This window comes from Chroicocephalus ridibundus, chromosome 3 (assembly GCF_963924245.1).
Source record: "Chroicocephalus ridibundus chromosome 3, bChrRid1.1, whole genome shotgun sequence".
Taxonomy (NCBI): Eukaryota; Metazoa; Chordata; class Aves; order Charadriiformes; family Laridae; genus Chroicocephalus; species Chroicocephalus ridibundus.
In genome coordinates this window covers 59,315,494-59,338,321 of record NC_086286.1, presented here as the reverse complement: position 1 = coordinate 59,338,321, position 22,828 = coordinate 59,315,494, and the positions used below count along the sequence as shown (strand labels likewise).

Sequence of the window (22,828 nt, the reverse complement as noted above, 5' to 3'; positions counted from 1 at the left end):
GTAAAGAAGGATACAACTAGAGATTACACATGAAGATTAACATTGGGTGTGGGCCACATCAGTGGAATACGAATATTTTTTAATATTTTATTCTTTCTATAGTTATAAAGGAAAGGATTAGCATTTAAAGTGATCTTGACAAATTAGGAGCTGCAGTATGAAAAACAGGATGAAGATCAATGGAGACAGGTGCCAGGTATTACATTTAATAAGGAATAATGAACTATGGAAATATTTATTGAGGTCCAAAAAAGCTTTTTAATGGACGGTAAGCCTTGAAATAATTGACACAGAGAGGCTGTGGTGAATCTGTCACCAGAGGTCTTCAGGAACAGGTTAGAGAAATGTCTTATTAGGAAGCCATGGGCTTTCTTGAGATATCTTCTAGCTATGTGGTGCTGTATTTCTGTGCAGTGCTTGACCTACTTGTTGTCTACTGCAACATGGGCAATATTTTAGGATGACCAATGCAGTGAAATACCTGTATGGCTGTGGGAAAAAACTGCTGGATCACTTGTACATAGCAAGGGAGAGGCACTTACAAGAAAAGGTGCCTAGGAATTCATACTAGGCATGGCTGTCAGTGATAAATGAGCTCATAGAAGGCGGTGTCACTGTTGAAAGAATAACAGCTTTCATCTCTCAGCAAGTTGCATTTGATATTTTGACTTACTTTGCCTCACAGGAGATCCTCTTACTCAAAGGTGATGGTGAAGTTAAACTGAACATGGCCATTGGCAAAGGAGAGCAAGCACTTAGAAGCAGCAATGAGGAAGGACAAAAGGTGATACAAACGGAGCTTCAGACGCTGAAGGACGTGTGGAATGGCATCATCAGCACATCAGTGAACTGGCAGAGGTAAAAATCCCCAGAAAACACAGGTCAGACCCTGCCATCTTTGCTTACAAAAAGTGATACCTTACAGCACGTAGGAGTCCATTCCTTCATTACTGGTATGTGAGGGGAAAGTTGTATCATCAGAGAAAATCAAATTTGTCTGCAAAAAAACCCAACCTTCTCTAAAAAGATGAGTTGACCCTATCAGATGAATCCAATTGCATATGAGATGGTAGTGGATGGCAATTTAAAAATAAATAGAAATTATACAAATTCATGTAGAGAAAAAGCTATAAAGGGCTTTCTGAGTTATTGAACTTGTACTTGGGCAGCACCAAGAACATCTAACATATTTTTCTACCTTTTCCTTACAAAAATCTTGGAAAGTATCGCATGTTTTTTCATTATGTTTTTTAATTAAAAAAAATACTAATACTTACTCCAAATAATCTTTCTTGTAAAGTAAGATGATGACTTCTTGCCCTAACTGGGGTAGAAATTGAAAGGTTTTCTTATTGCCTGTGTGAGAACATTTTATGAATTTGAAGGCCTCCGTCATCTCTGTTCTAGACAGACTGACGTTTCTCAGTACCAATACTTTCTGGACTTCTTTCGTCCTTGTTTCTTTTTCAGTAGATTGCAGAATATCACTACTTTGTCTACATTATTCTTAAAACATGGTAACTGAAAATGGGCTGACCTCTTTCTGTATTTGAGATCTTATTAATTCTGAGTAGGGCATCGATTGAAAGCGGTACAACTTTCTTACTCCAAAATTTTAATACAGTTATATGTAGAAAATTATAATGGGCTGTCTTTAAGATTTCCTCTAATTTCACCCAATTTTAGTCATAAAATATTATTTAGATTAGGCTAGACCATTAAATTTTGAATTAAATCCTTACCATACTCATGTCTATCATTAAGTCTTAAGTCCAGTCAAATGAGATTTCTATTCCTCAACACAAATCCCAGAGAAATCTGGTGATCTGTTAGGAGGAACAATATATAACAGAAGAGAGTATTTCTTAGAAATTGTAAATAGGACTATATGTAATTGATTTTTTCTTGCGAAACTTGACAGAATATCTCTTAATATCTTAATAATTTCATAGGCTGGTGTACATTTTATTACTCTGATCATAAAGAACTCCAGTAACGCTCTATATTTTACTTTGCTGGACAGACACTAAAATGGGATTTTCATTAGTCTGAGACAGACAGATTGCTCGTGTAACCTGTAATAGGGAAGCAGTTGTATCAGGTTATATGCAGTAGCCCAAAGAACACAAATTCTAAAATAGCTTGGATGTAAGTTGACACAGAAAACTAAAGCAAGATGGAGGAAAAAGCATATTCTAAAATTTGTATACAGGGCTACAGACAGTGTAACGATTAAGGTATAAGGAGAGTCTTTTTTTTGAGACTTTTCAAAAGTTCTCATCTGTACTGTGTATGTTTCTTTTAATGTAAGCTGCCTAGAGTCTGTCATTAGCCAGTGGAATGAATATCTGGAAAGGAAAAACCAGCTGGAGCAGTGGTTAGAGAAACTGGATCACAAAGTGGAACAGCCTTTAGAACCACAGATGGGTCTGAAGGAGAAGTTTGCTCAGCTGGACCACTTCCAGGCTATTGTTTCTGAGATAGAGGATCACTCTGGTGATTTACAGCAACTCATTGAAAAAGCTGTGGAACTGTATGAAAAAACAGAGGATGATTCTTTTGGAGAAGCAGCTCAAGAAGAACTAAAAACACAGTTTAATGACATCACAACTGTAGCCAAGGTAAGATAAAGGCAAAGGTCTCCATTTCAAGTAAGTAAAATGTTTAAACACCTGAATATAGGGCTAAAATTTTGATTCTTCATAATTTTTTAGTAACAAAGGGTTGGCTGTGATTGAATAGTCTTGCCTTTTGTAATGGTTGGATCTAACAAAAAAGTTGGACATAGTTTACTAAAATTCACTGGAATGCAAAATAGGTATTGGGAATTGAAATTGGTATGGTTATGATTTTTGAAAAGTAAAGGGCATATATTTTATTCCTAGTTTCATATATACAACAATATTTCTGACATTCTTCCAGATTTCTTTTCATCTAATTAGTTTACATTCATTCCTAGCACTTTTTTTCCCCTAGAACAGGAAGAATGAAATGCCCACCTGAGCAGAAAACATTGTCAGAAAGATGAATCCTGTTGTCAGAGAAATGTATGTCCATATTTTGTGGTGTTTCAAGCCACTAAGCACTGCACGTGCTATACAGGTATTCAGTTTGGTTTCTAAGGGAAGACACATGAGCTCACTGAGACCGTCTGCGAACCACATCACAACAGTGACACTAGCTCTGAGTTAGTCTCCACCTTCTCAGTTAGTGGGAAAGTTTGCATCAGGAAGAGAACACATAATAATGGGCTAATGTGAGACCAAAGTAAGCACTGTATATAAATTCAGTGATCTGATGGAAGTATGGTTCAGGTTTTCGTGTATTGAGAATAGTGCGGATGGCCTGTAGGTAATTAATCTGTAATCTATATAAAAGTAGTACCAGAGTAAAAAATTAGTGGAAGATCTAACAAATTCTCTCTTAGGAAAAATGTTAAATCTAGGGCATATGACTTTACTTCTTCAGTAAAAATCTTAACTTTTATTACTAAATTTGATAAAGGAGAGTCATTATGTAGAATCATGTAGTTTGGATTTTATTTTTTTGGGGGGGGATGAGTTATACTATTATTTTCATTGTTTTCTTGCTTTAAACATAGACCATAGATATCAGAGCCCTCTCAGACATATCTAGTCTGTAATTATTATCTAGTCATGCAGTTTTTTGGTTTTGTGACGAACTTTGGCTCTCTTTTTTTACTGGAAATAGTAAGCTATAAATCTGGCTTCTAGACAATCTCTGTACTCTCATCCTCATATAACTCTGCTTCTTTCAGTGGTGTTAAATCTGGAGCAATACCAAGATTACTAACTTGGTCAATACAATGCTTTTAAACTTGTGTGAAAAGAGTATCATAAGTGAGTATGGCAGTGTTCTCCTAAAAACAATATGCATTGATAAATTTAATTAAGCATTGCAGTCTTTCCCTTGGGAGAGAACAGCACTGAGTGCAACTGGTAGAAGCCATTGCCACCAGAAGAGACCAACTAAAGTTGCACTTTGCCTCCACTCCCCCTCTCTACTGGTATTTTGGTGTGAGCAAAGTAAACAGAGGTGTGGGATTTCCTTTCTTGGGGCTTTTTTGCTTCCCTATGGAGTATTTGAGGAATCCACAATTTATTATCATTTAGACAATTATTCGATCACCCTATAATCCTTCCCCACCTGGGAAGGGGAATCAGAAAAAAATCAAGGAAACCTGAGGGCTGAAATAAAAACAGATTTAATAGAATAACACTAAATAATTAACATTAATAATAGTAAAGAACCAGTATTGATCCGGATACCAACATAAAATATACGAGGATTATACTTAGCCAATTCTATCAGCAGGAAGCTGGGCACTCCCAGCAGTGGACAGCAAATGTTGGACACCGTGAGCACTGCGGCTTCGGGAGGAAGGGAAGGCCTCAGGGGTCTGCTATCAGGGCAAGAATCTTTTAGAATGGCAGCCATCATAGATAAGAGAAACTTCTCAGCAAACTTTCTAATTTATATTGGATGTGACGTTCATGGTATGAATAATCCTGTTGGCCAGCTTGGGTCAAGTGCCTGGGTCTCGCTCCTCCTCATCCCTGCACCTGGCTAGCTTGAAAACACTGAGACCTTGAAACCCGCATACCATAACTGGCTATAAAGTAAATATTTTCACAAATTCAGACACTAGACTCTTCTAAAAGTGCAATTTTCCCAGGCTTTAGAAGAGAAATTAGTCCTGTGTTGCTCAAACCAGGACAGGGAGCTATCTATTTTGTTTAGGGTCAGGCACATATGGACATTTTCTTCCTCTGTGGTTGCATAAAATGCATTAAGATGTAAAAGCTTTGAGGATTTACTTTAGCTCATCTTTGTTTAGCTAGTAATCATCCATTGGCTAGTTGGTCTGACACATTCTGAGACATTATGGTGATTATTTTCAGAGGGAACATCAGGGTTTATTAATCTAACTTAATTTCTAAAAGCATTAGCTGAATGTTGAGTTCTTAAAAATTAAAAATAACAGTTTAATTCATAGGTACGTGGTTTAGTTTGAAACCAATTTAAGGACACTTAGACCTAGAGTGTCTACACAGGAGTAAAAAGTTATTTGATTATCTCAGTTCACTTTTGGTTAGTTTTGATAAACATTCCTGCAGTGTCAGCTCACAAGAATATAGGAACAAAACCGCTCAGTAAAGCCAAGACCAAATAGTGTACCAGACCAGTACACTATTTCACCTTTTCATAGTACGGTAAACTGGCCTCACTTTAAGCTTACATTAAAAAGCTGCGATGGAGCCATGAAGCTGTTGTTTGTCTGTGTCAGGGAAAGCATCCTCCAGGGCTGCAAGGCAGGTGGCTGGGGACAGCCACCACTTCTGATCTGATGGTTAAAATGGGACTCAGCACCATAAGAACCTTTTGCACTTTTGAACAGCTGAAGTCCTCCATTGTGGTCTTCATATGGGACATCCCTGTGACTCTGCTTAGCATTTATAGAGACTTGGTGCTTCTAAATAAGAGCTATGTTTCTGGCAGCATGCTGCTCCCTGGGATGACTCGTGGGTGATCTGTAAGACCCTCTCCAGGGGGTACCGGGAAAAGCGTGCAAGAGTTGCACAGCTGCAGCTTTGACATCTATTAAATGATAGATTTTGTGTTAAAGGATGTGTTAAAGTCCATTTTTTGCATACATTTTCAGAAGGCTTCTTCATCTTCTGCTCCAGCAGAACATGCCTGTTCAGACCAACCTAAACCAAACCTTGTGCATTGTAGCACTGTGTTCTGCTGCTGTAAGCTGTGCTCTATTCAACATTCAAATGGATGCTACAGAGTCAGTCCAGCACCCTATACCACGGCATGTTTAAAGCCAGGACAGTACTTACGCATTTTAATGGTCTTTTTTTGTTTTGTTTTTTCTCCTGAATGATAGGAGAAAATGAGGAAAGTGGAAGATATTGTGAAGGATCATTTGCTATACCTTGATGCTGTGCATGAATTCACAGACTGGCTCCATTCCGCAAAGGAAGAGCTGCATCGCTGGTCAGATACATCTGGAGATACACCAACCATACAGAAAAAGCTGGCCAAAATTGATGTAAGATAACTTAGCTTTCATGATTTCATCTGCAAAACAGACCCTATGCTCTAAAATAGTCCAGAGCAAAAAATTTGTGGGATCTTGCTCTTTGTGTACCTGAAACGGTGATTACATTTCGGCGAGCTGAAAGCAGGCTTTCTAAGCTATGTTTTGTTTTCTCCTCCCTTCCCGTATTAAACCTATGGAGTAAAAGTACAATCAGACCTGAGTTAGTCACAGCCCACATGGAAACAATTTGCAAGAGCGGAAACCCAGTGGCATCACAGAAGAATGTGGCTTAGCTGATTAATGAATCCCACTCTGCCCTCACCCCCTAATGTGCTTTCTCCACGAGCAGAGTTGTCTGAATCAAAGTCAGAAACAACCTTTCCTATTTGCATGAATTCATAAAGCAGTGCAAGGATTGTTCTCCCCAAACACGGTAGAACTGTATGGGTTGCCACCCTGTGAATACCCTCCTCCTTACCCCACCATCCATTCCTAGGCATCTGAGTGCCTAAGCAAGTTACATATTCCTGAATGCAACATTAAAGCAAACTGCACGTTTTGCTTATGTTTGCGTTCAGATACTCCTGCTAGCAACATTGTAGTCTGCTCCTAAACATGAGCCAGCGGGACAGTGACCAGACTGCTTAGATGAAGATTCAGATTACAGATTTGTTGTACGTTCTTGGATAGTTTTCAGTCTCCATTGGGCTCCAACTCCCTGTATATAAAACGGGGAAGGGAGGATATAGTAGTTTCTAGCTCCTAAGACTAACAAGAGAATAAATAACATTACTCTGGCATGCAGTGTTTGGGATGATATTTATATTCTCCAGCTTCTTAAACTGAAAACTCCCAAAATTCCCTTGTAGCATGTGTAAGATTGAAATAGGACACTGTAGAAAGAATTCACTTCTGTGGGGAGGAAAGAAAAAAAAAGAAAGGCAAAAAAAGACATGTGCAACCAATTACGGCACATTGCAGATCATGGGTAGGCTGTAAAATGCTTTTTCTGAGCAGCGCAGTTGTGTTTTTAAAACTGCGATGAGCAGCTCCATACCAGTGTTTCTTACGTAAAAGATCACAACAAAGTTATTGTTTTCCGCATCTTAACCTAAACCATATTCCAGCGTCTGTAAAAAGCAGTTCTCTCTCCCCTAAGCTTCTGGAAGCGTCAGAACCGCTGTTTAATGGATGCGAAGCCCGCACGCTGCCTTGACCGAGCGTGCCTTTTCCCCGCTCCTGCGGCAGCCGCCGCCAAACCGCCGCCGCCGCCGCCGCGGGACCCGCGCTGCCCCCCGCTCGGGCGGAACCCCCTTCCCGCTCCCTCCCGGTGGCGGCGGCTCCGCGGGTTACCATGGCGATGTCGCCTTTGCAGGAGCTGGTGGAGTCCCGGCAGATCGGGGCGGGCCGGCTGGGCCGAGTGGAGACGCTGGCTCCCGGCGCGGAGCGCGGCACGGCCGCCGGCGGCTGCCAGCTGCTGGCCGCCGAGATGCGGGCCCTGCGGTCGGACTGGAAGCAGTGGGAAGAGAGCGCCTTCCGGAGCCAGAGCAGCCTGCGGGACGTGCTGAGCCAGATGGCCCTGTCGGAGCAGGAGTTCGCGGCGCAGGTCGCCCAGCTGGAGGAGGCCGCGCAGCGGCTCGGGGGGCTGCTGGCCGCCTGGTCGCAGAGCCTGGTCCCCCTCGACAGCCGGCTCACCGACGCCGAGGTCGTGGAAAGCTGGCGCAAGGAGAAAGTAAGGATGCATCTCTTTCCCTAGCAGTTGTTCGATTGTAAATGTACGGGTGCCGTGGGCAGAAAACTTCCGCTAAGTGGGACTATTGAGTAGAAAATAATAAAACGTATTTGTGAAAAATATTTCCTTGAAATCCCAACTTTCCAAACTTTTTTTTTTTTTGCAACTGTAAGCGTAGCACAGAAGACGTTTCTCTCCTTGGCCTCTGCTGTACAAGGCGTAGTAAATGCTGCCTGGATCCTAGATGTTAAAAACAGATCTTGCCTCTGAGAAAGTGAAGGAGCTAGCACACCACCTCTCAACTTCTCTTCCAAGTTGCTCAGCGTTCCAAGCCAGAGTAGCACTTGATCGGGGAAATGTGAAGCATTTCCTAAAAACCAAGTAGCAGCTGGAGCCATTTCTTACATATAATTCGTCAAGACTGTATTGAGCTTATACTTTCCATTTCTTGAAATAACCTTCGCATTATGCACGTTGAGATCTTGTCTGATATTTTAAAAAGTTATATTAGAAACCAGTATCCTTGCTAATTGCTTTCTTATGGAATGCAGTGGGATTTAGAGAAATATTGGTTTTGTTCCTGATTGTCTTCCAGCAAAAAAATCCACGTGTATGTATCACACGCACACACATTATATATAAACATATATATATATTCATAACAATCAAGATACATGTTTGTATGTATCTGGACTACTGTGAATCAGAGGTGTTGAGAAAAGCTGGAGAGTATTTCCTTTTCAGGTCAGTGTTGCAATACAGCAGTTTCAGTAAGGGAACAGAGGTGTGTGATGCCTGCTTTCTGACCCCTAGGCCCAAGAAATATTCAAAAAAACCCAGAACACCTTCTCTTTGAGCTGAGATTATAAATCTCCTCCTCCACTGTCTGTGCCAAGTTATTTCTGTGGCTTTCCCTTTCACAGAATTCCCTGACACAGATTTATGAAAACTGCTTGCTTGAGTGCCAGTATGTATCTGTAGGAGTAACAAAGCTGACAATACATTGGAGCAAATAATGGTCCAAATATGCAAAGTCTTCCATGTTTATATGTTTTTAAAAAGGAAAGGAAGACATCAATTTACAGCAACAATTACCAGACATTTTTTATTTTATAAATGGAGAAGTACTAAATTCAAAGGATATTGCTTTTATTAGTAGTATATATACTGTGTAAGTACTGTAGCTCTATGTAACAACACTTCATTTAGATTAGACAGTTGTAAACTTTGGCTAATGAGGAGAATGCAGAGGAATCTCAAGATTTACTATGCACAGCCCTACTATGTAATTTTATTTATAGTTAGAGGAAATGTGACAGTAATCCTTCCATTTCTGAACCCCAGGGATAGGTCCTATTGTAAACGTAAAATAGCACTGCAGATTTCCATTTCCATTGTCTCACAGTGATTCTGTTGCCGTGTAAGCCAAGGCCACAAATTAAAAATGCATTTCCTGCTTCTCATAATTAGCAAGCTCATTGTGTTATTCTGTTATTCTCAAGATCGGTTCCTTTAGGTATGCTCAACATCAGAGCAACAGAACTTGCACTGGGAATTCAGCAAATTATTTTGGATATTGTCAGATTCAAAATCAAATCCAGGTGGCTGCAACAGTGCTATCAGTGTTTCTGTATGGAAAAATGCGACAGTTAAGTGTACCCTGTTTTGCAAGTTAATGTTCCTGTTTGTTAATAGGTTATGCCTAAGGCTGTATGTCATCAGAATAATCTTTTAGTAGTTATTGAGGTAGGTTATTTGAAATTGAAAAATTTCATTGAAAACAGGCATTTCTAACCCTGTGCTACTCTTAGGACATGTTTTCTTTATTTAAAAAAAAAAAAAAAGCTGTTAGTATTTCATTATGGTGATTCCTGCCTTATACAATTTGTGACATCCTGTGTTTAAGCAACAGCCATTGTGTTGTTACTCCTAATGCTTTCAAAAGTAGTCTTGTGTGTAGTTTAACATAAAGTAAGATAAACAAAAAGTAGTTAGTTTACATTTTTTTCTAAGTGTCATTGCTATTACATAATTACTTAATTCAAATGCTACTTTATATGGTATCATAGCAAACTGGCAGTGTGACTATTTCAAGTATCTTTTAATGATGGTTGAACAGATTTTTGGTGTACGAGTGTGTCAGAGCAGATAAAGTCCATAATACAAACACGACTAATGTAAATCAGAGGAGTCCTGAAAATCTGCTGTAGCAAAATATTTTTTCATACTCACAAGAACACATGGAAGTTTGTACACATAATGCATCTGAATTGTTTCTAGACTTAATTTTACAGGGCTTCACTGTGATCTATAAATGCAAACAGATCTCAATAATGTTAATATAATCAAGCTGTGATTACGGGCTAAATCACTGTTATTCATAGCCAACACATGCTCATAGTTCTATTTTTCTTGGAATGGATCACTGTGGTTTTTCTTCCTGGCAGTTCAGGTACTACAAAGAAGCAATATTTATTTATTTATTACTTGCTAAAAATGCATGATATAGATCTTAAAAAATTGATTTCACAGTTCTGCAGAATTTTTCAGGAAAAGGGATATGAAGGAATCACAAAGTTGCTTGTGGGCAGCAGACACATGAGCTGAATGCCTGGCTTCTGTCCAGTTGCTGTTCTTACTAAGTCTGTTGATTGGGTTAGACCCCTGCTAATATTTCTTTTTACTTTTGATTTACATAGAGAGGTATCTGTTTATTGCAGAGTTAGTTAATCCTTTACAGTGAAAAATCTACTCAGTGCGCATTTTTATTTCCATCATGTGGATTGTGATATTTTGAAAACCTTCTGCATATATTTTCATTTATGTCATTTGTACCTTCCCTGAACATTCAATTTTGTGTAGATAAATTATTACAGACAGTTTACTGTGAATATTTTCAATCATCCTTTTTTATATATATTCAGAAACAAGATTTGGGGACTTCCTTGTCTCACTTCCATGTCCCTGTTCAAATCTGTATTCCCTTTCATATGATGTGTTTCTTAAGTTTATATTGTAGATTTCTTCCAGATTGGCACTTAGATTTAGCCAGACCAATCATAAACACTCTGGCCTGCCTGCGCTGCAGAACCTCTGCCGTGGTGAATGTAACTAGTTAGAAGATTGTCTTTTCTCCCTGGTAGTTTAAGAGGAATGCCTGAAGAATTTAGTTTCTAGTGGGACAAGGAGCCAAGTCTGCAGTGCTCATTATGCTGGAGGAGCTGGCGGGATTCTGCAGTGGAGATGCTGCGGACGTCAACAAGGACTGTTTTTCTTGGAGTGGTTATCACACCTCTCCCAGTGACGTAAGCTAAACCAACAAAAGCATTTTTTTTTGTTGGCTTAGCTGTCTCCAAAGCAAGAGCCTTTCCAGTGCAGCAATGACAAGCAGTAACCCACTTACTCTCACAGGATGGTGAGCAGCTGTACTTTTACATTATGAAGCCCTCTGTGAAAGAGTTGGAGCTGTTAAAAGCTTTGTGTGTAAACTAGTTTTTTTGGATACAGCCCAAACCAGTTTTTATTGAACGTGCTAAACTCAAGCCAACAGGCTAAATGTATTTATATAAACATATATTATTGGCTATTCCCTAAATGTATGTACTTTTATATGCATACAGCTAACTGACAATACTGTAGCTCATTTATTAAAATGAAATTTATGTCTTAAACTGTTCTTTGAGAACATTTTGAGCTAAGAAAATTGAGGCTTCCAGAAATTGGTCTCCAGAAGCTCATAATTTTAAATAACCTTCTGTAGGTTTGCCTGCAAAAATACTCTTGGACACGAATGTGCAAAGATCATAAATGAATTTGATTTTAAATTCTGATAATTTTTGATTCAAATGATTATTTTTTTTTTATTATTTACTCACCAAAATTGTTCATTTGTTTTCTTTTAACAGGAAACATTGGATGCTTTGGTAAAGTCTGAACATATGACAGATGAGATCAAAACTCAGTTAAATGATCTTTGTAGATTTTCCAGAGATTTGAGTACTCATTCTTCAAAAGTTTCAGGGTTGATTAAGGAGTATAACAGGTACACATTTGTCTTGTTTATAGTTAATCAGTCCCGGCTGGGGGGGAAGGGACGTGGGCGTGAGCTGTCTTTTAGGGAACCATTAATTAGACTTTTTGAATCAGAAAACAGAAGTATACAGTGATTAGAATCACTATTTTGATTTTGGTTTCAATAGAGGTTTTAAAAAGTAGCACTTTGTTTTTTGGGTTTTTTTTTTCTAAAAGCCAGGTTATGCCACTAAACTCAGCTGAAACTAATATATATCCACACCTGACCTATTACAGGAGGAATCCTTGTAAAAAACTGTGAGGTAGCACTATGGCTTATTTGTCTGATGGAGGAGCAAGCTATACCAGCTATTTAAGATCTTTTTCTTAATTTTATCCTTCAGTTTACTTTTCTCTGACTAGCTGGTTCCCTTGCTTTCTCTCAGGTCGATCTAACTGATTTACTTGGGAGTATGACACCTGCATTTCAGACACAAGATACTGTTGTCTCTTGCAGGAGGTTATAGCTTTTGGCTTCTGTAGCTGCAGAAGAAGGGTGTGATGACCCAGATTGATCACTTGTAATGTTACAAACTTAACAGAGCCACAGAAGTTAGAATTATAATCATTGTAGTTCCGTGTCCTGCCCCAGGAGAGAGAAAGGGGCTTGCAGAAACTGTTCGTGCTTAGGTGCGCTTAGTCACTTTCTGGAAAGACTTATACCTGTCATATCTGTGACAGTTATGTCCCGCTTCGCTTCTAAGGAACTGAAAGCTTCTAATGGATTTCCTGGTGCCTCAGTTAAGTGCTTAAATTTGGTAGGAGGAATCCAGGTTAACCTACCCTTACCATTGTATTTCGGAGAACTACGTTAATAGCATTGTCACCTAACAGAGTCCTGCCTTTCCTCCCTCCCTCCCTCTGTTCTGCTTCCCTGATGTGATAAATCCAGCCTCTGCCTGCAAGCTTCAAAAGGATGTCAAAGCAAAGAGCAGATCTTGCAGCAAAGATTCCGGACGGCTTTCAGGGACTTCCAGCAGTGGCTGGTCAATGCAAAAGTCACCACAGCCAAATGCTTTGATGTGCCTCAAAATATCAGCGAAGCTTCAGCAAGTCTGCAGAAAATACAGGTAATTAGAGCAGTAAAATATTAGTCTAAGGGAGAACAAATCAGTTTCATATAAAGCTCAGATTGAATTGTTTGGTTAATTACTATTTTTTTGTTAATGTTATTATTGTCAACACTAAAGGTGACTAATTGCAAGGAAATAAACACTTTTTTTTTCTTTTTTTAATCTAGTTTGTTGAGTTTAATTGTTGAGCTACAGTTTCTATGTAGTCATTGTCTCTCATAGTAGTTTTCCTTGTTTGTTTCTTTTTTAAAGTAGAAAAAATATGGGGTTTTTATATACTTATAGTAGGACAGTAAACTCTGTAAAATCAGAATGGTATCAGAATCAGGACTTGGTGGCTGGAATTATTTCAAAGTTATGTAAATATTTTTCCTCGTATGTGAAAGTAGAGCCCTTAGGGCAACAATAGAGTATGTAGGCAGTGTGAGCAGGCATTTAAAAAGTATATTTTTCATGTAAAGCCCCAACAACTCTGTGGAAAGGAATGCCAATTAAAAGTTTATTTTAATAAAGCAAGTGAAAGAAATACTTTTATGAATAGAATACCATTATAATTTTAACTGAAAGTAGCAAAATGAGAATTACATAATGAGACTGTTAAACCTGCATTTAGATATTATAACAGAAGAAATTCGTATCAGTTTCTCAGAAAATGACAAAACCCAAATCACTTCCTCCTCCTTTTAGTAAATTCACATTTCCTTGTTTAAATGGTTTACTGAAAAGTGTAAACAATACTGTATTAATATATCAAATATTTGACTACCCCAAAATGAAGATATGGTAAGATGAAATATTAGGGGAAAAAATCCTATTAGTTTTTGACATTAAATAGAAGAGGTTTAGCAAGGTTAGGTTTTTTTTCAACAGTGGTAAGATATTTTTTTTCTTTATCACTGGAGCCCCTTCACAGCATAAGACCTTACTTTGTTCTCTTCTTCCCTGAAAGCTGCTTTAGATGAAATAAACTTTTTTGCCATGCAGCGAATGCTTTAGGACTTCTAGAGATGTCTTGGTAACCTGTATAATCTTATATTATTTGGTTTTAAAGGTTAATGTTTTATCTGTTAGCACACTTGACATCATTAAGTCACAAGGCAATTATATCTTTGATTTTAATACAGCCGGAACTTGAACCAGGTATCTTAAAGCTAACATACCCTTTGCATTCTCTACTAAGACATCTAGTGTAACGCAGAATCAGAACCTGACTTACCAATTTTTGTATTAAGTCTTTTACTTCTGAATGTGGATGTAATCTTATGATTACATGCTGTGAGTATTACATAACCTACACCTATGCTATGAGGACAGGCTGAGAGAGTTGGGGTTGTTCAGCCTGGAGAAGAGAAGGCTCCAGGGAGACCTTATAGCAGCCTTCCAATACCTAAAGGGGGCCTGCAGGAAAGACGGGGAGGGACCCTTTATCTGGGAGTGGCGCGACAGGACAAGGGGCAATGGTTTTAAACCGAAAGAGGGGAGAGTTAGATTAGATATTAGTAAGAAATTCTTTACTGTGAGGGTGGTGAGATGCTGGAACAGGTTGCCCGGAGGAGCTGTGGATTCCCCATCCTTGGAGGTGTTCCAGGCCAGGCTGGTGAGACTTTGAGCAGCCTGGTCTAGTGGGAGGTGTCCCTGCCCATGGCAGGGGGTTGGAACTAGATGATCTTTAAGGTCCCTTCCAACTCTAACCATTCTATGATTCTGGATATAAAACTATTTGTGTATTACATAATCATGATAGTAGTAGTTTAAAATATTGGCATTTAAAATTAGTTATTTAAGACTGCTAAATTCCTTTGAGTCCTAAATGGTCACAAAGTCTTTTAATAATTACAAGTTACAAGAACATTATCCAAGTACATTGGAATTTAAAATTAATCTGTCTGTTTCCTTACATTTCTGTATAATTCTTGCACATGCATTTTTCCACACACTTCTTGCACACTGGCATTGTGCAAGATTTCTGTGAAGAAAAATACTTTCAAATAGCAAAGGAAAATTAAGGATGCAGAGGAATAAATCACACAGCTTAGACATTGCTCAGGGTCTAAGCATCACCCCAGTGCCCTAATTCTTGTTGGAAGTCCAGTGTGGCTGTCACCTGCGGGCAAGGCTTCAGTCCTGTGTGTGCCTCAGAGTTGGCCCCAGCTCCTGCTGTTACTTGTGTCAGGATACTGGTTCCCTGAAACGAAACTGGAGATTTAAAGTATAATACCCAACTAAATGACCAGTAATTGTCTCATGAAATGCAGAATATACAGGTAATCCTACAGTCTTAATATATATGTTATTTAGACGTGTGGCATTTCTGGATTAAGTAGCTGTTGTCCTTAAATCCCATAAATATGAACAATGTTAAAATGGAATGTACCAGAAGATGAGCTAGCATGTTAACAAGCAGAAAAAATAAACTCTTGTCCCTGTTAAATTTTCTGGGAGCTTGCCATTGACCTTTACTGGGACCCAAAGTTCACCAATTAGCTTCTTTTATTACTATTTTTAGGAATTCTTATCGGAAAGTGAGACTGGGCAACAAAAACTAAACCTGGTAGCATCCAAAGGAGAACTGCTATGCTCTGTTTTACCAAAGGAAAAGGCTAAAGTTATCCAGGACAAATCCTCTACCGCTAAAGAAGATTGGAAAAGTTTTATCACTACCCTCCACCGGAAGGAATCTGCATTGGAGGTATTGAACCCAACACAGTGGGGAAAGATTGGATCTAAATTTCCTCTTTGCTTTTTGTTTCAAACAGCACAGTTTAGATTTCGTATATAGCTGTAAGTGTTGATGATATGACAGGACTAATAAATAGTTTTCAAGAAGTCTAATTCTTCTGCTTACATTTTACTTTTGTTTTCTTATGTGGGGTGTTTCATGCAGAAGAGTGTTGAGTGCAGAATAACTGAAGGTAGCAAAGACAGCAGTTGCTCAAATTCATCTCAAATTCATTAACATGAGGCTCATCAAATGTACTGGATTACTAAAACACAATTTATTTTTTTAAGGACTGTTATAGCACAGATTTCTGACACTGTCGCTCATTTAACAGTCCCAGTACGGTGGGTAAATGTTGTCTCTCTTTTTGCAAACTGGTGAAATGCAATGATTTATTTAAGCAACCTTTTAAATAGACCCCGGTGCCTTTCTCTGTTCAGAACTCACAATTCAACCAGCACAGAAGGTGCATATCTTAAAAACATAATCTCTTTTAAGGTCATGGGTTTTAAGGTCAAAAGGTCTTAGCTGGAATTCCCTGCACAGCACAGGAGAAATAAAGTTCCTATGCATTCCCGTTTCAAACCAATGCTGCCTAGCCAGCGGAGAAAAAGTTTAAATATATTTATTACATTGTGTAGGAAAGCCTTTAAAAAAAAAATATTTCAGGTGGCAAGGACTCACCTTTCTTCATCTCAGGGTTGCCATGGAAAGATGTCCTTAGAGGTTAATGTTTTTGAGCCAAGCATTTTTCTGTCTCATAGGCTCAGTTTTTCATTCTGGTGTTTAATTTAAGTGATAAGGCTACAGCTAAAAAGAAAACTAAATCGGTCTGGGGGAAAAAAATAGGGCACAGGAGCTATGCTGTTTCTAATCCATATGAATTATTTCAGATGCTGGTTTTTTTTTTTTTTAATAATGCAGAATAAGTATACAACAAAAATATGCAGGCACTGAGGGAATGCCTACATATGCCTTTACACACACATTTTTATAACCAAAATTTTACACTGAAACAGAATATAATCAGAAATGATCACCAGAATTGGGTTGAACTTAGTCATACATCACCTAGAAACAGCGGCATTTAAGGAGGGGTCAGTGTGAATGACTGCGGTCAGATGTTAGGTAACTTGTATCCCAAATTAGCCTTTCTACAGTGTGCCTTAGCTTTGTGAGTTAGACTTACATTGAGCCAAAGCTCGTAAGATCTGTAAAGCTTTCAGTTCAGAGGAAGTTTGCTTCTGCCTCCCCTCAACTGTGTAGACGTATCCTACACTGTTGCCTCTATTTTGCCTCTTAAAGAGGTGCTCTCTCAGACTTTTCTTTTAGTGGTCTGTTTGTGAGATGGGAAGGAGCAGAGCAGGTGGGGTTGATTTTGAAGAGTTGTGTAGTGCTTGGCTGCAATTATGTATCCTTCTTGTGTGCTTGATCTGTGTGTTGCGCATTACAGTTATGTCCAGTGCAATGGGACGGTTGATAAAATTGCGTATGTCTTCCCAGAACTTAAAGATCCAGATGAAAGACTTTGAAGCAACGGCCGAGCCTCTGCAGGAGTGGCTGACCACAACTGAGAGGGTAGTACAAGGAAGCAGCAGTCGGCTCCATGATCTTCCTTCCAAGAGGAGAGAACAGCAAAAGTTGCAGGTGACTTCTTATAAGCCTTTTTAACACAGCCAGACTTTCCTGTCCCATCCTCTTGGCCTCATTGATTTCTTACAAACGCTTGATCATTCCAGCATCCTGACCTCTAAATAAGATGAGAACTGGTTTCAGGGATCACTGTTGATGATCCTGTTCCATCAGGTTCTGCATCTCCACATTTCTTATGACATTCTGCTTCACTGCCATAGCTGTACGGTGTGCCTGTCTCAGCAAGCTTGCCATATGTCACTTCTGTTTTCATGGGGCCTTCATGCTTCTCTCTTTCCTCCTTTCTTGCACCCAGTCTTACTATTAACGTGCTTGTGCTTTACAGTCTGTCCTTGAGGAAATAAGCTGCCACGAGCATCAGCTCAACAGGCTAAAAGAGAAAGCTCAGCAGCTGTGGGAAGAGCAAGCTGTCAGCAAAAGCTTTATGCGCAGAGTGTCTCAGTTGTCCTCTCAATATCTTACTCTAAGCAATCTGACAAAGGTAATGCACTCAGTGTATGTGCTTTTAAGCAGCTCATTTGATGTATGTGGGGAAAGAGACTGAAACGTGAAGCACTGCAGTTGTCTTGCTTGTCTGCTCTGTGGTATGTCTCAGCTATCTTGTCTTCCACACTGGCTTTAGAGAGTGGGAAGCTGACATGGACTGTCAACAAAATGGAATTGTGATTTTTTTTTTTTATTTTTTTTTTCTTAAATGTGTTTTGATTAAAAATTAAACCCCGTCTGATTATACAATAATTATGCAGATTAATTATAATAGTTATACAATAATCAAGTTTGATTTTCATGATTTCAAGTACTGAAGACATTTATTTTTGTAATAAGTGGCACCTGAAAAAAGTATTTTTTCCAAAGTTAGGGGAGTTATTTTTGTTAGAAAATACAGAAAAGTTATTACTTCATTGCATCCTATGATGATGATTTATTATTTGTATTGTCAGCATTGCTTCATCTAAAACTAATAGATTGGTCTTCTGAAAAAATTGCCTCTTAGGCTGCTTTTGAAAGTTCAAGAGGAGGCATAGGCCAAACTCTAAAGCATCAAGCTGAGAACTGAGAGTTTAACCTAACTCTCTTTTACAGGGTGGTGCTTGACTCACTTCACCATTTAATAGTTCTACTGTCTCTATTGTGTAAACAGTTAAGAAGGTATTCATATTAGGACTGTTATTTTTCACAACGTTCCAGTCATGAAGGAGGCTTGATACTGAATTAGGCTTATAGTTACTAGAGTAATGAGAATAATTAAGAATTTAGGAAGTGTGTTATAGAATAACAATTTAATTCAGACAGTATTTATGTTTGGGCAATTGCTAGTTTGTTAATTTCTACTTTTTCTGTGGAAATAAAAGTTATAAAGCATATCTAGAGCTGTTTGGCTTACTGAAAATGAGCGTATACGTGGCTATAATAAATTTTCATGGCTGCAAAAAGAGAAAGGGAAAGAGGCATGAGTTACGAGCATTGGCTTATGTGGACAGAACTTGTAGGAGATGTCAGGATGAGAAGAAAGAATCTGAGGCAGAGGATACATATGATCCAGCCTATGAGAGAAATCCTGGAATTCTTTGGATAGCCATGGACACTTGAGAAAGATGCCTGTCTGTAACTTCCTAAGCCTGTTTCACTAGCTTGACTTTAGTTCTCTGCCACCATGTGAAATACACTCTACTCTGTTCCTGTTCACCTCAGGCCTTTTAGCAATGTAACTTGAGCATCAGCGTCAGTAATTTTTCAGAAGAATGGTTATACCAATGGGAGTCATTGAGGAAAACAGGTCTTTCTTTTCGAAGTATTAACCAAGTAATGTTGTTACAGTGGCATAGCTTCATAGGCTTAAGTCTGTCTTGTTCATTGGCAGATTTCACAAGTTATCTTCAGCTGCAACACTGAAATGGAGTTTAGGTGTGATTTACCAGATGTTTAAGAAAAAGTGAAACCAGAAAACTCTCATCTGCTTTGGATGAGAGAAGACAATTAGATGAAGCTTTACATTTAGAAAACAGAAAAAAGGCATTTCTGAATTTTTCAGTTGTATATTATGTTTGGCAACTTGTTTGTGTGTGTGTGTATGTATGCAAAATTCATTCCATGCTCAAGTAAGTGTACTTGTAATTATCAACGCACGAGGACAATTTCTGACTATAGTTTATGAAACTCCTTCTAAAGTCCCTAAGTAGGTATGGGGAATAAGCAGTCCTTTGAATAGCTCCTGGTGCTAATTGCTGTATGAATTGCAGGAGAAAGTTTCCAGAATGGATAGGGTTGTAGCAGAGCACCAGCAGTTCTCGCACAGTGTCAAGGACCTCCAAGATTGGGTGGCTGATGCAGTTCACATGCTGGATTCCTATTGTCATCCCACTGCAGACAAGAGTGTTCTGGACAGCCGGATGTTAAAGCTAGAGGTATGGAAACAATAGACTCCAAAACCTGCTCTTTTTAGATCTGTAAGAAGATTGCAAATATAGGATACTTTACATTAATTGTTGCATATTAGTGTAGTGACTGTTGTCATTCAGACACTGATTTTTCAATTTACTCAAAAACCCCCTCTTTTTATAGAGGAAAGAGCTCATTATTAGAAGTTTTCTCTAAGAAAGATATAGGGACCTTTAGGACATGAAAAACTGCATAGATGCAAATTCTTAAAAAAACTCAAAAGATGTTGGGTGGCTGCTGAAGGTTTAATGAAAGAAGTAGGATATTCATTTCTGTTAGTTTAATATATAATTTCCTAGATCTTACGGGTGATATGAATGTTTCAGAACAGACTTTCCCATAACTGTTTGCTTTAAAAATGGTGACTGCACTTAAGAAAATAGTATCTATTGATATCACTGCACAAAAGATGTTGAATAGCAGTGCTCAGAAAACAATATTTTTCATATTATTGATGTCTCAAATTTTGAGCCAAAATATGGACAAGTCCTCAGAATTGTAAGGATACATCAAATACCAACTGATTGGGGCAAAATACTAAAAAGATGTTTCACCTTTTGTTTGCTGAGTCCTTCAGGTTTATGCTTTCAGGCTTTTCATGATTTTGTGTGATGTTAGAAGCTGTTAGTTTGCAACTGCACAGCTCCAGGAGCTGAAGTCTCTAAGCTGACGTTGCTGATGATAGTCTACTGAGTTTATGTGTTGGTACCTTTGTGTTGCAAAGAGATCTTGGAGTTGTAGAACTGTATTTCAGCCCTGTAGAAGAGCTTTGTCATCACAACTTGTTTTCTCTATGAATGAATCCTTCTGTTTTACATTCACATGACATTCCCTTTGGAATGTCAGCTTTTCCACCCAACAGTACCTTCTCCAATACACTGTGAGTACCTGCACAAATTCTGTGAAAACTTCCCTGTCACCTAATATTTTTTTTAATGGCCTAGACCTACCCTTTGAAAGTCACGTTTTCCTTGTGAAGCCCGGCTGTGAACTCCACTGTTCCTCTTCCAATTGATTGTTTGTACAAGCTGCTAAATTTGATCAGCTTATTTTCCAGTAAAGCCAGTTTGTATATTCATGCCCAGTAAATGATAAAAGTAGAATAATATCCACTTGCTTTTTAGGCATTGCTAGCAGTGAAACAAGAAAAAGAAATCCAAATGAAAATGGTTCTGACAAGAGGAGAATCTGTTCTGCAAAATACTTCTCTGGAGGGACTACCAGTGATTGAACGGCAGTTGCAAACCCTGAAGGACAACTGGGCTTCCCTTCTGTCTGCTTGTATCCAGTGCAAGAGGTAAAAAGGGTATGAGGTGCAGAATGATGCTTAGCTGTCAAAATTCTTGAAAAGTTACTTCCCAGCGTTGTATTATTACAAGAGTCAAATTCATATAAAATGACTGCATTTGCCTAACATTGCAGTTCCAGAGGCCTTAAGTGACATGTTCATTTGAAGAAGAAAAAGGGGAGGAAACTGTGACGGATCTAAGCTTTGTTAACGCTTATTGTCAGTATACTCTTAAAAGTGGATTCCATGTTCATAACCTTGATGTAAATTTTACTTTGAGTTGCGCATGATGCCTTGAATTGTTCTCAGAAATGGGAAGATCTTGTTACAGGCATTAATGGTTGCTCTGTATAGATCCTGCCTCATTTTCCACTTGTTAGCATTTCATAAGGAGGTACTGTAATTACAGTGTCAATAGTGATTCTCAAAGTGACAGAATAAAGAAATACAAGGGAAAAAAACATAGTCGTCTTTGGCGGAGCATCACTAGTTGCAAATATTTCAATTTAAAACAACAAAGGTAATTAAACATTAGAATCCAGCAACTTTTGAATGTATGCAAAGGGCCAAAAAATTTCTCATTCTTGATCTTATACTTTCAGTTGCATTTTATTTACTAAAGCTAGAACACATCAGCTAGCTGCGTAACTTACAGTCCTCCTTACTATTCCAAGTTTGGAAAGCTTGATTTCTTTTTATCAGCCAAACTGTGTTCCTTGGTAAAACCTGTAGGGTTTTAACAGCTCTGTCTCAGACTGCTTAGCTTGTGATACGTCTTTCTTATAAATATAGTCTAGAATAACTGTATATGACTATATCTCTCTCCTTAAATAGCATTACAACCTCCACTATCACAACAAATATATATTTTTTAAATTACAGTCAACTGGAAGGAGCTCTCTCCAAATGGACAAGTTACCAGGATGATGTTCGTCAGTTTTCCAGCTGGATGGATAAAGTAGAAGCAAGTATGAATGCTTCTGAAAGGCAATATGCTGAACTGAGGGAAAAAACAGCTGCCCTCAGCAAAGCAAAGGTGTGTTTGCTTTACAAAAAAACAGCAACAAAACTACATCACCTTATAAGCAACAAGAAAGGCTGAATAACTACAAGATTAATCTGTGGTCTTGTTTTAATGCTGCCCATTCATAAACGTGTTCTTTTTCTGTTTTGCAGCTACTCAGTGAAGAGGTGTTGAGTCACAGCAGCCTGTTGGAGACAATTGAAGTGAAAGGAAGTGGGATGGCTGAACATTATGTCACTCAGCTTGAACTCCAGGACCTTCAGGAGCGGTATAAGTTCCTCAAAGACAGAACGAGGGTACAGTTTTTCCCAATACCACTCCCTTCTGTTTTGTTGGCAACAAGGAAAAAGATAAAGTCCTTTCATTGCTCATTTATTTTACAGTTAAATGAGGAGTAAAAGTTTGGGTACAGCTGAAATTTAATGTAACAGCAATTTATTAGGGTGATTTATCGATCTGTCTTCCTGTACCACTGAGCTTCAGGTCTTTTCAGAAAGGTTCTAAAAATCTTAATAAATCATCAGGCAAATAGTCTGAGGAATTCCATGTTAAAAGTCTCATTGACTTGAGCACAGAAAATATTTTACCCATTGTGACTGAAAAGTTGGGAGCATCTCTGAATCTGTGATTTGCATAAATGTATGTTTTGCAATAAATGCAACCAGTTAATCAGGTAATTCACAATTGTGGACAACTGTAGAAGCTTACTATTGAACACAAACCCTATTAACAAGTAAGCTGACTCTAACATCAAAAGAC

The 22,828-nt window shown here is 38.5% G+C and overlaps 1 protein-coding gene across 14 annotated transcripts in view; it reads left to right on the top strand.

Annotated features, from left to right (window-relative positions):
* The window catches only part of SYNE1 (spectrin repeat containing nuclear envelope protein 1), a 308,297-nt gene that overhangs the window by 138,357 nt on the left and 147,112 nt on the right, over window positions 1–22,828 (top strand). For 13 of the 14 annotated variants that reach the window (XM_063329322.1, XM_063329317.1, XM_063329326.1 and 10 more), the window contains 13 exons: window positions 686–858; window positions 2,312–2,621; window positions 5,915–6,079; window positions 7,446–7,802; window positions 11,708–11,844; window positions 12,766–12,943; window positions 15,453–15,635; window positions 17,169–17,312; window positions 17,644–17,799; window positions 19,559–19,723; window positions 20,882–21,054; window positions 21,928–22,081; window positions 22,222–22,365. In XM_063329322.1, the coding sequence (XP_063185392.1) occupies window positions 686–858; window positions 2,312–2,621; window positions 5,915–6,079; window positions 7,446–7,802; window positions 11,708–11,844; window positions 12,766–12,943; window positions 15,453–15,635; window positions 17,169–17,312; window positions 17,644–17,799; window positions 19,559–19,723; window positions 20,882–21,054; window positions 21,928–22,081; window positions 22,222–22,365 (2,439 nt within the window). The remainder of the gene's footprint in view (window positions 1–685; window positions 859–2,311; window positions 2,622–5,914; window positions 6,080–7,445; window positions 7,803–11,707; window positions 11,845–12,765; window positions 12,944–15,452; window positions 15,636–17,168; window positions 17,313–17,643; window positions 17,800–19,558; window positions 19,724–20,881; window positions 21,055–21,927; window positions 22,082–22,221; window positions 22,366–22,828) is intronic. The other variant, XM_063329323.1, reaches the window with a different exon arrangement.